Genomic DNA, 17,311 nt, shown 5'->3' with positions numbered 1-17,311 from the left:
GAGAAGGAAATAAGGACCAAGGGGGTCAGGCAGCCAGCAGGGAGAGAGAGGAGGAGACACGTCCAAGGTCAGCTGTAGCCCACAGGCCTTGGCAAGCCTAAGTCAGCCCCAGGCCACTTGCCACCAGTGTGTATGACACCAAGGTTTCACTGGGACACGGCCCTCATGTGGGTTTAGGTACTTTCTGTAACTGCTTTTCTCCACAATGACAGACGGGAGGAATTCTTACAGACATTGGCCTGCCACGCCTACGTGTCTCCTCTCTGGCCCTTGACAATAAATGTTGGCTGGCCACTGTTCTAAACCTAAAGTGACCTTTGAGCTGGAGGAGGTTAAGGATGCAGTGGAAGAGGACAAAATGCCGGGCCACTCAGTGGACGTTGGTGAAGCTGAGGCGTGAACCCAGCTTGTCCATCACGTTGAGTGTTTCTCCTTCAGTGACTGAGCTTCGGGACCCAAGATAAAGCCTAATGAAACCCAGAGCTTAGGATGTGGGGTGCCCAACTGGGGCTCCCTACTGACGCAGGTGTGCTCCTGGATTCTAGTGCTCACTGCGGGCCACCCCACGGGAGGCTGGTTGTCCCTGAAGGAGCAGGATCAAGTGGCAAAGTGGTGGGGAGACACGGAAGGCCTGGGGGAGTCACCAGAAGGCCTCTGAGTCAGGAGAAGAGACGACTTAGTGGAGAATAGGGGCCACGGCCACCCGAAAAGGGAAAAATATGACCCAGCCTCCCTCCAAGTTGGCTCTGCCTCCACAGATGGTTAAATGTCACGGTGTCCTGCTGTCCCCAGCCTTCTTCTCCTGAAGCCAACATTTCCAAAGACATTCTCCCTTTTATCTCAAGGCCCACCTTCCAGAACTTTCCACATTTCTTATTTCCCTGGTTCCTTGGAGTGTGAGAAATGTTCATTTAAAGAATAGCACACAGTCCAGGCCCAATCTCCTGGGAGGGGGAGGCTGAGGAGACACTGGTCACCTGTGGGCAGAGCCACCAAACTCCCCGTGGTTGGCAGCTGTGGCTCAGGGATGTCCCTGTAGGGGGACAGTCTTAGGAACATGTGCAACGTCTCTCCATTGATACTTTAAAGGGTGAGGGGAGAGGATGCTCCTCCCTTGTGATCACTTGGGGATCACTTCCTTCCCTAGGGCTGTCTCAGTCTAAAGTGCTTCTTCTTTCTTTCAGTTTACCTTCAACTTTGGAAAAATGTCCTATCAACAGCAGCAACAATGCAAAGTCCCCTGCCAGCCTCCTCCCCAGGTCCCAGAGCCCTGTCCTCCCAAGGTCCCAGAGCCCTGTCCTCCCAAGGTCCCAGAGCCTTGTCCTCCACCCTGCAGCCAGCAGAAGTGCCCCCCTGTCCAGTGCCCTCCATGCCAGCAGGACTATCCACCAAAGTGGAAGTAGCCTCAGGAGCCAGCCCTCTCTCTCCTGGACATGCAGACACTGCCCACTGCCCACCTCCTCCAGCTTATTTCCAGACACTACAAGGATCACCCTAGAAGAAGCTTCCAGTTCAGAACCAAGAAGAAAGTCAACTGGCTTTTCCTCCCCAAATCCATGCCTCCTTCCACCTCCTCTTCCAGGAGGCTGCAGGGATTAGACAGGAGGGTCACCTTCTCAGACCTTTGACCCGTGGTTCAAATATGCCATTATGTTCAGCTGCAACCTCCTCCACTACCCAGCCTCCTGCTGATCATGTGGATCACTGTAAGAACTCAGAACTTGCTCCTCTCTCTACCTCCTCGGGATGCAACAACTTCATCAAGGTTTCCTGGAGCAAGCACGACTTAAAAATGAACACAAGAAACTGTTTAAATCAATGGGGAAAACGCCTAGAGCCTTACACCCCAGCTCCACACCCTGTGGTGACGTCAATGACGTCTTCTGGTTCTGTTTCCTACTAATAATCTCCAAAACCCTGACGCAGCTCACCCCTTTCTTTGAACTCTGAACTTGGAATATTCTGAGACCTATAAAGTTTCTTCTTCTCTGATTCCCAAATTAAAAATAAAATAAAATCCATGGTTGACATTGTGCCTGTTCTCTTGCTGGGGATGGTGGACATCACAGAGGGACAAAGGGCCAGTGGAGGGCAGCAGAGACTGAGTGGGAAACCCTTGGTAAGACCTGGGAACTCAGGGCCATATGAGAGTGACTGGGCGCCCGGGTCAAGCTAAGCGTCTCCTTCTCCTCTGGCCACCCATCTCAGTCCCTCATGTTTCCTGCCCCCAGGCCCCTCTCCATGAGCTCTCATAGGGACTCCCCATGCAGGGACGTGGGGACTCAGGGCTGCAGACTGGGCTGAGCGTGAGGCAGGCCCTCGGGTCCATGCAGACTGTAGGACTCAGCCCTGGGACCTGGGACCTGGCTCCGCCTGGGGTCTGGCCTGTAGGGAATGGACTCCAACAGGGGTTATTTTTGCAGCAGTTCTCAAACTATTTGCACCCTTAAGATCATTGAGTATCTCAAGGAGGTTTTGTTCTTGTGGGTAATATCTACGGATATTTCTTGTATTAAAAATAAAATCCAGAAAAATTTAAACACACTGTCCACATGCAGATATTGCACTAACTGCCAGAGTGATGATGTCACTCCATGTCACATACCCTCTGGAAAATTCTAGTGAGGACTCCTTTTTTTAAAAAGTTAATTAAAAAGACAAAGAGGATCTGCAGAGCAGAAGACTGGATGAACTTCCATGGAAGGGTCGAGGCCCAGGGAAGACCTAAGACAAGACAGAATCTCTATAATATTCCTGGAGGTGACAGCTTCCAAGGAGGATCTCATGACCCACGCGTCCCCACCTATCACCCCCTGGGTGTCCATGGTACGTTGGTGGGACTCCTGTCATCTCTCCCTGTACTTTGACTCTGCACCTGGACGTGAGAACCCACTTCACTCCCACCCAGACTGTGGCCTGCTCTCCCAGGGAGACCACCCATACGCCACCCTCCATACACACATACACATACGGCCTGGCCTCAAGTGGACCCTCAGTGACTTGATCCTGGAGGTTGGAACTGGAGGTGATGGTGTTCATGGTGCAGTGATTTAATTTTAGGTGGTGAAGGAGATGGTGAGTGCAGTGGGCAAATATGAAAGGTGCTGGACACAGCCCTGGGACACTGTCAAGGAGTATGTGCTGGTAACGAGGACTCCCAGTTCTTTCCTTCCCACGTGTCTCCTCTCAGACACCAGGAAACACCAACGGCCAGAGGCCCAGGTGAGAAGGGTCCCTACCTCTACTCCAGACAGAGGCCCAGGTGAGAAGGGTCCCTACCTCTACTCCAGACAGAGGCCCAGGTGAGAAGGGTCCCTACCTCTACTACAGACACACACTACTTCTCCCTCACCACATTCCCTCTGTGCAACAGCCCCATGCAGCTGTCACCCTGGAGCCCCACTAGGGCTTAGAGCAGTACTATTCCAGCAGGTCTTTGACATCAATGCCATGGTCCCTGGGCACCCTGCCTGGGCACCACCATGCAGCCCACGAAGTGGCCATTGGAGATCAGGAAACCAAAGATCCAGGTCACAGACACGATTCTCTTAGACCCAAGCCAGAGCCTGGCTTTCTTGGGCCCCCAGGAAGGGAACTTACAGGGGACTTGGCAGCTGCTGCTAGGTTCTCTTTCCTGGAATGGTGGTCACCTGCCATCTGTCTGGCTCTGTAGCAACCACAGTGGAGGAGGTGACTTCTGGGTGTTCTCCTGGAAGAAGTGATTCTGCTCACCTCTGCTTCCTCATCTGCAGGGACTGATGTCTTCCTATCCTCCCCCTCAGTGCCATGACCCCAAGCCACTGTGAGGCAGAGCTCCGACCCAAGGGCAGCCTCTCTGGGCTGTGTGAGAGCTCCTCTCTCTGCATCATCTTGAGCTTGTGCCCAGGCTTGGGTAGTAAAATCCAGGGTGGGTCTGACTGTTATTTCTGATGTTCAACTCAATTCAATTCCACCAACATACCGTGGACACCCAGGTGGGTGATAGGTGGGGAGGCTTGGGTCCCCATGAAGACCCTCCTTGGAAGTTGTCTCCTCCAGGAATATTGTCAGAATTGAAGACTAATTGGCCAGCTCCAATTGGCAGGTATTAGCCTCCCTGAGGAAACTGAGGTCTGACTTTAAAGTAACCAGGATAACTTAGGAAGACAAATGGCCACTAGTCTATTGAAAGACAATGTATTTGTGCACATAGAGTAAGTCAGAAGACAGAAAAACACGCATGACACCCTAAATGCCATCTAGTTCTTCCTCATGTTAAGTATTTTCCCCCAAACACCGTCAAGAGATTGGTTGGCACTCAGTTGAGCATTTGTTGGGCCAGACGGTTCATAAACCTGTGGAGTGCAGTTACAGTGGAGGAGAAGCAGGAGTCAGTGACTTCTTCATTGGCTCCTGTCACTTCCGCCGTCACCTGCTCCCACTCTCTGCACAGAGCAGGTCTTCCTGAGGCACAGCCCTGAGTTATGGGAGTCTGTGTCCCTCTTCCATCTTCTGTGTCTTAGACTAGACACCTCCCGTTCCATGTTTTTCATTCCTTAACAGGTGCTGCTCCTCGGGGCCTCCCAACTTTAGCTTTCTCTGAGTCCTTGTGGTGTGTGAATGACCCTCTTAGAGTGTGGGACCCAGAACTGACCCCAGCCACCTGAGGTGGGGAGACGGGGGACACGGGGCTCAGTCACACAGCCCCAGGGAAGCCTCCCACGGTTAGCAGCTCCGCCCACAGAGCCACAGTGGCCTGGGGTCTTGGCAAGAGCAAGGGCGCTGGGAAGGTGTCAGTCCCTGCAGGGGAGGAGCAGACGCAAGAGCTGCACAGGAGCTGACAAGGAGGGTGTTTGGTCCTTTTGAAGGAAACGGGACTGGTGAGATATTACACAGGACTGGTGAGATATTACACAGGACTGGAGAGATATTAAACAGGACTGGTGAGATATTACACAGGACTGGGGACATATTAAACAGGACTGGTGAGATATTAAAGGCAAGTTTGCAGGTGACTGAGGGTGTTGGTCAGGAAAGGAAGGGAAGGGTCTTCCACCCACTGACTCTAAGTCTCTCATTATGTCCTACATTCACTGAGGGTTTTAGTCCATCATCTCCCAAATGCGTTTTGATGGGGATTGCAGCGGGTGTCTGTCTCCTCTTAGAACTAAACACACATATCAGTCAGGTGTGGGGTGAGGTAACAGACAGTGTAAATGCTCTGAAGCAGTAGCCAGGGAGTTAGTTATCAAGCCCACATCAGTGTGAAGTGACAACTGGAATCTGACTCACATCTACCCAGGAATCAAGTCAGTGGTACCAAAACCAATCCTGGATTATTTCCCAAGTTCTTGAGGGACTAATTGGAACAGAAACCCCAACAACTAGAATATGCAAATCAGCTCCCTCACCTTGAGCAGGGGCTGTTGAGGAAGAAGAGGGCACAGGAAATCCCTAGAGCTCAATCTCTCCCCTAAGATTGTAAATGGAAAAGTAAACTTCATGCTCTGAGGGCTGCAGAGACGGGGGGCCTTCACGAGCTTGAGGGACCCGGCAGGTGCTCCCTGCTACGTCTCCCTGGCACTCTCCCTGGGGCCAGGCCAATGCATGGGTCTGGAGAACAACGGTGACCCATCTGGAGGCCACTGTCCCAGCTGTGGTCCCTGTCATGGAGGAAACTGACCCAGAGCTTGGTGTTAGGATCACAGGTTGGAGAGTCGCCTGGCCTGGTACAGAGGGTAGGAAAGGGGCTGGGGTGAGTCTCAGCATTGAACTGGGATGGTGGACATCAGAAAGGAGGGTTGGAGGAACCTAAAATATAATGGGCTCCAATGCATCACCAAGTTGGAATCTCCTCAGTGAGACTTGGACTGTCACAAGCTGCTGTCTGGGGACTGTGTGAACTGGACACAAGGTCAGCTAGGAACACCTGCGCTGTGGGTCACTGTGAAGAGCTGGCCATTTCTATAGGGTATTGAGTCCTTCTCCACCTTCTTCTCAGTGGCCAAATTCTGCTCTTGAACTACACCTAACAGTCATGCTCCCACAAGGGGGTGTCCCCCACCAGGTGGACAGACAGGCTGCAGCTGGACCTGCCTCCCACGTGTCCCACCACCTCTCCTCCCCATGGACTCCTGCTGCCCAGGGAGCTCATCAGGACAAGACTGACGTCCTGAAGTCACCAAAACCTGCTCTGACAACGGTTTATGTCTCAAGAACAAAGTTGGGGCCCGGGGATCCCAGACGGCAGGCTGGAGGGAGCTGCCTTCTGTGGGGCTCTGGGACCTGGGGTTGAAGCAGGGGAAGCTGTTTCCCTCTGGTGATTAGAGGACCCCACAGCTGTGTCCCCAGGGCTCCAGGCCTCGGTCAGCACAGGACTCCCAGCCACTCACCCACCAGGACCTTCGGGTGCCCGAGCAGGACACAGTCATCAGCACCCGCGCAGGACTCCTGGCCACCCAGCCACACAGGACTCCCAGCTGCCACTGCCACACAGGACACTGGCCACTGCACATGTGCAGGAACTCCTTGGCCACTCCCAGGTGGACCCCATTCACCACCTGAGGCTCCCTGGTCGCCTCCAACTTGGAGCACCACAGCCACTGCCACAGTCCCCTACACGGTAGCCTGCACCTGGGGACACCTCACAGGGTCTGGAGACAGCGGCCACCACAACACAGCTCCCCACAGAGCTGCATCTCTATACCCGCTGCCCACCGCCACCGCCGGGCCCCACCCAGCCCACACCCATGGCTGAAAGCAGCCGCCTCCATCTTGGGACGCCCTCCTCGCCATCTTACTTGGGGTGACCCCCATCTTGGGACAGTGGCTGGGGTTAGGAAGCAATATCAAGGTTCCTTTAGTCCCCAACTCCCCCCTCCCCGGCGGCCACTAACCCGGCACAGTGCCTGTGGGTACCAGGCCTTCTGCAGCTCACACAGCCTGGCCCTGAACTGCCCCTACAAAACAGCTCCCACAGGGGCGCAGCCCCCAGAGCTCAGCCCACAAGACCTGTAGAGAGGGGTGCCTGACTGGGAAGTAGAGAGGGAGGGAGGGAGATAGAGGTTAGAGGCCAAGTAAGAGACCAGGCATTGCTGGGTCTACAGATGAAATAGGGATTTAAGACCAGGCCCCACATCACATGAGTGGGCCCCAAAGGAGGTCCTTGGGGTGCAGTCTCCCACTGGGTCCAGCAAGTGCTATACGCCCCCCTCCAGGAGCTCTGCCTCCAAGACCAGCCCTCACACCCAATAACCTTCACCATCCTGAGGCTGGAGATACCAGCAAACCACAGACAGCCCCACCTATTGTGGAGAAGGGAGGCAGGAAAGATACTGATCTCCAACCAAAACAATCCTTGAATATCTCTCTCTCTCTCTCTCTCTCTCTCTCTCTCTCTCTCTCTCTCTCTCTTCTCCCACCTTCACATCCCCAACATTTGTGGAACCAAATGTTTTTCATAAATTACCCACCTTCACATCCCCAACATTTGTGGAACCAAATGTTTTTCATAAATTAGGGTACTGAGGACTGGGGTGTCTGAATAGTATATTACACTTGTGTTTATCTCATGTTTTTACATTTTTTTATTTTTCTTTATTAATAAATATTTTTATTTTTTGTTTGCTTTTGTACTCTACTATCTTTACACTTACTGGTCTTCACAAAATCACTTTATCTCTCTTCTCCTGCTACTAACCAACTTCTTTAGATTCCTTTTTCATGCTTTACAAGATCTAATACTCTATATACTCACCTCCTACCCCCTCAACATCTCCTCCTACAACTCACCCCCCACTTCTTTGACCACCATCAGAAACCGTCGACCCTTTCACAAACCTACAGTTTATATTGTAGATAATTGAACTCGCCATTTCTGCATATTGTGACAAAACTGTAAACATTTTAAAAGCAACTATTTGGTTTAAGGTTGTGTATTGTCTGTATTGGGATCTGTTAATATTGCTCTCCCCCTTAAAGGAGAGGTTTTAGGAACCTGCAGGGCACTATAAGCCTATAGGGTAGAAACTGTAACACTCACGTCCACAGAGCTGGAAGGGAGGACACATGAACAACATGAACACACAAGGGAAGAAAGTACCTCCAACAAACCAGGACACTACATCATCACAACCCATGGCCAGCCCCGCAGGAGAAGTGACAGAGAAGGAGTCAGGATGTGCATAATCAAAACATTCTGTGAACTAAAGGATGATGTAAGAGAGCAAATACAGGCAGCAAAAGATCATTTCAATAAAGAGCTACATAAGCAAATAAAGGAAGCAAAGGTGACTTCAATAAGGAGACAGAGGTTCTGAAAAGAAAACCAGAAATCCTTAAAATGAAAGAAATAATAAACCAAATTAAAAACTCAATAGAAAGCCCCACCAACAGATGAGATCACTTGGAAGACAGGACCTCAGACAATGAAGACAAAATATATAATACTGAAAAGAATGTGGACCACACAGTGAAGATGGTAAGAAACCATGAGCAGAACATTCAAGAATTATGGGATAGCATAAAAAGGCCAAATTTAAGAATTATTGCCATAGAGGAAGGCATAGAGTTACAGACCAAAGGAATACACACTCTATTCAATGAAATAATATCAGAAAATTTTCCAAACATGAAGAATGGATTGGAAAATCAAATACAAGAGGCTTACAGGACACCAAATGTACAAAACCACAACAGATTCACACCAAGGCACCTTATAATGAAAATGCCTAACATACAGAATAAGGAGAAAATTTTAAAGGCAACAAGAGAAAGGAACCAGATTACATATAGGGGGAAACTGATTAGAATATGTGCAGATTGTTCAACCCAGACCCTGAAAGCTAGAAGATCCTGGAACAGCATATACCAAGCTCTGAAAGAAAATGGGTGCCAACCAAGAATCTTATATCCAGCAAAATTAAGCTGTAGATTTGATGACAAAATAAAAGCCTTCTATGATAAGCAAAAGTTAAAAGAATTTACAACTAGACAGCCTGCACTACAGAACATCTTCGGCAAAATATTCCATGAGGAAGAAATGAAAAACAATGATGAAAATCAGCAAAGGGAGGTATTACACTAAAGGAAAAACCAATCAAAGGAGAAAACAAGTCAAGTTAAATAACAAAAATAAACAAAAATGACCAGGAAAACAAATTATGCTTCAATAATAACACTGAATGTTAATGTCCTAAACTCATCAAAGAAGAGATTTAAAAATTCTTAAAGGTGAATGAGAACACTGATACAACATATCAAAATCTCTGGGACACTATGAAAGCAGTACTAATAGGAAAATTCATTGCATGGAGTTCATTCCTTACAAGAAGAAAAAGTCAATAAATAAATGACCTAACATTATATCTCAAAGCCCTAGCAAAAAAAGACCAAATCAACAGGAAATAACTAAAATCAGAGCTGAAATCAATTAAATTGAAACAAAACAATTAAAAATTGACAAAACCAAAAGTTGGTTCTTTGGAAAAATAAATAAAATTGATAAACCCTTAGCCATGCTAATGAAGAAAAGGAGAGAGAAAACTCAAATTACTAATATCTGTGATGGAAAAGGAAATATCATGACAGACACTACAGAAATACAGAAGATAATTAGAAATTATTTTGAAAATTTTTACTCCAATAAATTAGAAAATATCAAAGTCATCAATAAATTTCTAGAGTCATATGATTTGACAAAATTGAATCAGGATGATATCCACAAGATAAACAGATCAATTTCAAGCAATGAAATAGAAGATGCCATCAAAGCCTACCAATCAAGAAAAGCCCAGCACCCAATGGATACACAGCTGAGTTCTACAAGACCTTCAAAGAACTAATACCAATACTCCTCAAATTATTTCATGAAATAGAAAAAGAGGGAGCACTTCCAAACTCATTCTATGAGGCCAATATCACCCTGATTCCAAAACAGACAAAGATACATCAAAGAAAGAAAACTTCAGATCAATATCTCTAGTTAACACAGATGCAAAAATTCTCAATAAAATTCTAGCAAATCAAATACAAAAACATATCAAAATGAAAGTGCACCACAATCAAGTGGGGTTCATCCTAGGGATGCAAGGTTGGCTCAACATATGGAAATCAATAAATATAATTCATCACATCAATAGACTTAAAGAATCATATGATCATCTTAATAGATGCAGAAAAGGCATTCAACAAAATACAGCACCCCTTCATGTTCAAAACACTAGCAAAACTAGGGATAACAGGAACTTATCTCAACATCATAAAAGCTATCTTTGCTAAGCCCCAGGCCAACATCATTCTAAACAGAGAAAAACTGAAGGCATTCTCTCTAAAAACTGGAACAAGACAGAGATGCCCTCTTTCACCACTTCTTTTTAACATAGTTCTTGAAACTCTAGCCAGAACAATTAGACACACAAAAGAAATTAAAGGGATATGGATAGGAAAAGAAGAATTCAAACTATCACTATTTGACAATGATATGATTCTATACCTAGAAGATCAAAAAAATTCCACCAGAAAATTTCTAGAACTAGTAAATGAATTCAGCAAAGTAGCAGGATACAAAATCAATACTCATAAACCAAAGGCATTTCTGTATATCAGTGACAAATCCTCTGAAAGGGAAATGAAGAAAACTACCCCATTTACAATAGAATCAAAAAATACTTGGGAATCAACTTAACAAAAGAGGTGAAAAGACCTCTATGATAAAAACCACAGAATGCTAAAGAAAGAAATTAAAGATGACCTTAGAAGATGGAAAGGTCTCCCTTGTTCTTGGATAGACAGAATTAATATTGTCAAAATGACCATACTACCAAGAGCATTACACAGATTTAATGCAATTCCAATTAAAATCCCAATGACATTCCTCATAGAAATAGAAAAAGCAGTCATGAAATTCATCTGGAAAATAAGAGTCCCAGAATGGCTAAAGTAATCCTTAGCAAGAAGAGTGAAGCAGGTGGCATCACTATACCAGACCTTAAACTATACTACAGAACAACAACAAAAACAGCATGGTATTGGTACCAAAATAAACTGGTAGACCAATGGTACAGAATAGAGGACACAGGGACTAATCCACATAAATACAGTTATCTCATATTAGACAAAGGCGCCAAAAACATATATTGGAGAAAAGATAGCCTCTTCAACAAATGGTGCTGGGAAAACTGGAAATCCATATGCAGCAATATGAAATTAATCTCCTATGTCTCACCATGGACAAAACTCAACTCAAAGTGGATTAGGGACCTAGGAATTAAACCAGAGACACTGTGCCAAATAGAAGAAAAAGTAGGCCCAAATCTTCATCATGTCAGATTAGGCCCCAAATTCCTTAATAAGACTCCTATAGAACAAGAAATAAAATTAAGAATCAATAAATGGGATGGATTCAAACTAAAAAGCTTCTTCTCAGCAAAAGAAACAATCAGTGAGGTGAATAGAGAGACTACAGACTGAGAACAAATTTTTTACCACACGTACATCAAATAGAGCACTAACCTTTAGAATATATAAAGAACTCAAAAATCTTAACCCCCCAAAACAAATAACTCAACCAATAGATGGGCCTAGGAACCTAACAGACACTTCTCAAAAGAGGATATACAATCAATCAACAAATACATGAAAAAATGTTGAACATCTCTGTAATTAGAGAAATGCAAATCAAAACTACTCTAAGATTTCATCTCACTCCAGTCAGAATAGCAGCTATGAAGACAAACAATAATAAGTGTTGGTGAGGATGTGTGTGTGGGGGGGGGAGGTACACTCAGACATTGCTGGTGGGACTGCAAATTAATGCAGCCCATAAGGAAAGCAGTATGAAGATTCCTTGGAAAATTGGGAATGGAACCACCGTTTGACCCAGCTATCCCACTCCATAGTTTATACCCAAAGGACTTAAAAAGAGCATACTACAGGGACACAGCCACATCAATGTTTATTGCAGCACAATTCACAATAGCTAAACTGTAGAACCAACCTAGATGCCCTTCAGCAGATAAATGGACAAAGAAACTGTGGTGTATATACACAATGAAGTACAACTCAGCATTAAAAGAGAATAAATCATGGCATTTGCAGGTAAATGGATGGAGTTGGAGATTATGCTAAGTGAAGTTAGCTAATCCCAAGAAGCCAAATGCCAAATGTTTTCTCTGATGTGTGGCTGCTGATCCATAACGGGGATGCAGGGGAGCATGGGAAGAATGAAGGAACTCTAGACGGGGCAAAGGGGAGGGAGGGGAGGGGAGGGGGCACGGGGGTAGGAAAGATGGTGGAATGAGATGGGCATCATGACCCTAAGTACATGTATGAAGACACAAATGGCGTGACTCTACTTTTTCTACACCCAGAGATATGAAAAATTGTGCTGTGTATGTGTAATGAGAATCGTAATGCATCCTGCTGTCACATATAACAAATTAGGATAAATAAATTAAAAAAAAAAAGAACAAAGGTGAGCTGACAGACTGGACTAGTGACTGAGCCACGCAAGCCGTAGAGTATTTATCTGGCCACCTGCTTCACTCTCATGGCTAGATTTTGAGAAGCTGGTCCGGGTTCCCCGTGGGCGTCAGAAGCACCATCCTGCAGGTGTCTTCTCAGACTCAAAGCCTGAACTAACTCTGTGACACCAGTACCCTGCTCTTGCCCTCCTTGCAGACCAGTGAGCCACATTCAAGCAGGTCAGGTCTTTTCTTGTGACCCAAAGCAAGGTCCAGGGCCTGGCACACAGTAGGTGCTCAGCAGATGGTTACTGTGTAACACACAAGCCCGTTTAGGAATTAAGAAACACAGACCTCTTGATTCATATCTCTTAGAAATTTTATTGATTTGATCTAGAACTTAAGGTTATAGCTCATATTATGTTTACATTTTGAATTACATTTATATCCATGTGATTTTCAAATCAAAATTTCTATGATTGATTTTTCAGACTTCATGTGGATTTTATTTTCTGGCTTTCATGATTTTAACTAAAAACCCCAGAACTTTCCTTGAACTTGTATTGCCAACATAATGGAGTTTTTTCCTGGCATAGGAAGGTCGGCAGAGGCCTGGCTTTAGGGGATCTTCTCGGGTGGGCAGTTGCAGGCTCAAAATTGAAGCACTAAGCCCCAATTCCAATCTCCCTTGAGCCCTGAAAACCCTATCTCCTGCTCAGCCCGGTGGCACCCCCAATACTGTCACACACACACACACACACACACACACACACACACACCCTGCCCTGGCTCACACTCATCCTCATCTTTGTGGGGCGCCTCTCCAGAGGAACAGAGGAGACTCTCTGGGCTCTCCAGGACTAGAGTAGGCTGCCAGGCAGTGTGAGGCCCAGAGAGGGACCAGGTGGGAAAAACGCCCGTGTCCCAGTTTGAGGAAACTCCTGTAGTTTCAAGAGGTGTTTCAGGAAATTCCTCCTCATCAGCAGACGTCTCCTCACCGCCCCCTGGTGGCTGTTCCAAGCACTGCTCCCCTGCCTGTTCTTCATCTGTGACATTCTCCCCTTCCTCCCGCCTCCAGCCAGGGAGCCGGCTCAAACCACTGGGAACAACAGGATTCATGGGAGAAGTGGGGAGGAGGAGGAAACAGCATCCCAAGGCTGGGAGAAGGCAGAGTTTGCTGTCTTTAGCAATAAAGATGTGGTCAGGGAGGTGATGTGAATCAGGTCAGAAAAAAATAATTAAGATCATCATCTCACTGCCCTGAGAAATCTGGGAAGAAAGAAACTTGGGATTTCCCACTTTTTAAAGTCAAGATACTTTAACACATATTGGCTTCTCAAAATCTCAAAGAACAATTGGAAAAGGGCAGGATGCAAGCCAGAAAGAGCGCTCCCCTCATTCCAGCGATCTTCTCAAGCCCACAGAAGCAGTTGGCTAGGAACCAGCCGCTGGAAAAGCCGGCCTGCCCCGGCCACACAGACCAAAAGGCCCCAGGGAAGGCCTCTGTTCTCTGTTGGTTTCTAGAGGCTGAAGCTCCGAGGGGTCCATTGATTAGCTGCAAGAAAGTCTGTGAATGAGGCGTCATTCTCGTTGGATCCGTGGAGAGTAGATCCTCCTGAGTCTGTTGCTCCCTACAGTCGCTGGAAAGGAGGGCGGGGGTGGGCAGAGAGAGGAGTTGTCATCTTCGTGTCCAGGTTGAGGGTGTCACTTCTGCTTTGGTGGGCATTTCTGCTGGCAGGGAGGATGCTGCACAGGAGGGCACTTCTGCTGGCTCAGGCACCTTGGGAGGACAAGGTTGTGGGACCTGGGGAGGACAGGGCTCAGGGACCAGTGGAGGAGGCTGGCAGGGGACTTTGCACTGTTGCTGCCGCTGAGAAGACATCCTTCCTGAGTGGACAAAAGACTGCAAGAAACAGGAAACACGCATTTTTAGCTGCGACAGCTGCATATGCCAACCATTCCCAGGAATTACCTCTGCTTCTACCTACCCTGGCCTTCATTCCCGGCCTTCCCATCTTGCTTACTGCCACGATGCCCAGACCCAGAGCGTCATCACGGTTGACAACAAAATGTTCACAAGTGGTCTGCCTATAGACAAACCTCACCCAGAGAACTGGGGCCCTCCTGGGCACTGTCTTTTTAAGAACATGCTCACAATAGATCAGGGGAAGGAAAATAGGAATGGCCTGAAAATAAAATACTAGATCATGAAAGACATGGGGATGCTCATCTTGGGAAGAAAACTGGAGGAGGCAATAATGCAGGTGTGTTCTCTGTGAGGGCTGCCCCTCATGGGGAGCAAGACCAGCCCTTGGTCGGCAGCATGGGAGGGGGCAGTCAGGAAGGAGGTCTGTCCATCCTGGGCTGGCCCAACATGCGGTCCCTGTGCAGGAATTATTTTTCTAGACCCAAAAAAATTCAATGACGTGCTAATTGGCCTTAAAGTTCATTGACACAGAGATTCCAGCTCAGCAGAACTGACACTGTGTTCTACAAGTTTTTCCACTCTTTGGAAATTTCTTTGGAAGTTTTTGCAGGCCCACAATCCACAGCAGACATTTCTCTCTCCCTGCTGAATGTCTCTGCTCTGTGTCTCCCCTCTGTACTCTCTGGTCTCAGTAGTAAGTGCCCATAGTACTGGCCAAGTACTCAGAAGTAAGGACCAAAGGCGATAGATCCCGGCCTCTCTGTCCAGATGCCAAGAACACATCGCATCCCTTCATAACCAATGTCTGATGCCATCTCATGCTGCGGACAGGGGCAAGAAGCTCTATGGAAAACCACCATCCAGGGATGAAATGGGGTCTACGAAAGAGACATTACGGGTCCAATCTAACCCCTGTGATGTGGGACACAGCCTTACTAAATGGGACTTCTCTCACATTAAAAACAAGACCTCCCTCACACTCCATCCATCAGGTGATTTGCTCACCTACTGCACGCTCACCACCTCTCTTTCTTTCTGTAACTATTCTCCTGTGGATTCACTGGGTCTTCCCATCCCAGCCTGTCTGTCAATCTGTCTCTCCCTCCTACTCCACATCCATAAATTCTCTGTTTCCGTAAATCCTCTCCACCTATGAAATCGCTTCATTGTCAAAAAAAACCAACAATGTCAGTCCATAGGCCGTGGTTAGGTCAATTCACTCACCTGCTTCTCCTCCTGCTCCAGGACCAGGGATCCAAGTGACACAGATAGGGCCACATTGGTCCCTTTTATTTTAGGTATAGCTGGGGAAAAGGAAATAGAGGGGGATGTCCCAACAGATTCCTAGTTCTTCTAGATCTCACTGTCTTCCTGAAAACAGCTGCAAAATCCCCACACAGACACTAAAAATTCCAGTTTGGTGGCTATCTGGCAATTAACCACATTTTCAAGCACCCGGAAGTACTTCCTCGGGGTGTGAGAGAATTAGATTCTCACAACTTTCCTCAGTTGTCCCTGGAATCATCAATCATCAGGAAGGATGGGTGTGGGGACATAAGTCAAAGAGTCCTAGAGTTCCGATCCCTGGGGGCTTAGGACTGGGTTCCCCCATCTCTCTCTCTCTCTCTCTCTCTCTCTCTCTCTCTCTCTCTCTCTCTGTCTCTCTCTCTCCCCACCTTCGTCCCCTTCCCCTTCCTTGGTGCATCATTCTCAGAAGCTTCCCCGGCCTTCCCAGCATTCTGTGGATAGTAATACCTTCTCCTTCCTCTTATTTCCAGGGTCTTCCAGGCCTCAAATTTTAAGTCTCATAGAGAAAGGAACAATTGTCATTTTTTGCTACTTTTCAGTCCAGCCAGGAGGAAGTCAGTGGTCAGCCCACAAATATTTATGAACTCTCTTCTATGTGCTGATTACTGTTCCAAACACTGGAACACACAGCATCTAACTTTAAGGCATTTGTATTTCAATGCGGAGGGCAGAACATAAACATGACATACATAAAGAATAAGCCATGCCGTGTAAGGCACCTTCCGTTGTTTCTGATTGCAGGATATCACTTCCCAGACCAGCAAACACTTGACAAAACCAGACGCTGAGCTGAAAAGTCAAGTTTGGCGGCTTCCCCTTAGTGACAAGCCTCGTATTTCCCCTGGAAGGTCCTTCTGCAGGCAGAGATCTCCGAGGAGTTGAAGAGATGTGAAGGAAGAAGGGGGTGTCCTGGGGGCCTGAGCCTTCTGGCACCAAGACCCATTTTTCACTCTCATACCATCTTCTCAGAATCAATAAGGTCACAGACAACCCCAAACTTCTGCACCTCTGACACCGAGCTTGATGTAAGTGTTCATTTGGGTCATTTTGGAAATGGTTCATGGCCAAGAGATGGGCCAAGAGTGAGCACAGGGATGTGAGGGCAGCCCAGCCCCTGGCCAGAACCCACAGGCCAGTAGGAGGATCGCAGAGAGAAGTTAACACACAGTGAGATGAGACAAGGACAAACCATAAAATTATTCTAACCAAAGAACCAACCCCAGCGTGGGGCAGGGGCCACTTCTGGAGCAGATTTGCCCTGAGGAGGATGCGAAAGGATGGATGGCCTTGGACATGGCACTGCTGCCTGCCTAGGCCTCCCTCAGGGCAGCAATGCCCTGCAGAGCTGGCCCAGGTTTCAGAGCCCAGCCTGCATCCTTCCTCGGAGCCCACGTGTCTCTCGCCTCCCCTGCAGCCACCCCTCAGGTGAATTCCCCCTTTCATCCTTCTTCCTTCAAAGCCTCCCTGGACGGATCCAAGGAGCTGGACCGACCCCTCTTCTCACAGCTTCGTGGTCATGCAGCAAAGGAAGCCAGCACTTTCCACTGACCTGGCTGAGCCTTGTAACTGCCTTCTGGCCCCCAGCTGCAGGCTCAGAGCCACACCCTTCCTGGGAGGATCTTGCAGGAGTGCAGGA

At 47.5% G+C, this 17,311-nt stretch overlaps 1 protein-coding gene across 1 annotated transcript; it reads left to right on the top strand.

Moving 5' to 3' along the window:
* Positions 1 to 1,205: 1,205 nt before the first annotated feature.
* Positions 1,206 to 1,403, top strand: LOC139707492 (small proline-rich protein 2E-like). Its single transcript, XM_071618804.1, has one exon. It carries the CDS (start codon positions 1,206 to 1,208, stop codon positions 1,401 to 1,403), a length of 198 nt encoding a protein of 65 aa, XP_071474905.1.
* Positions 1,404 to 17,311: the final 15,908 nt, after the last annotated feature.

The sequence above is a fragment of the Marmota flaviventris genome, chromosome 10 (genome assembly GCF_047511675.1).
Source record: "Marmota flaviventris isolate mMarFla1 chromosome 10, mMarFla1.hap1, whole genome shotgun sequence".
NCBI lineage: Eukaryota > Metazoa > Chordata > Mammalia > Rodentia > Sciuridae > Marmota > Marmota flaviventris.
Note: the sequence above shows the minus strand (reverse complement) of the source record. Positions and strands in the feature narration are given on the sequence as shown.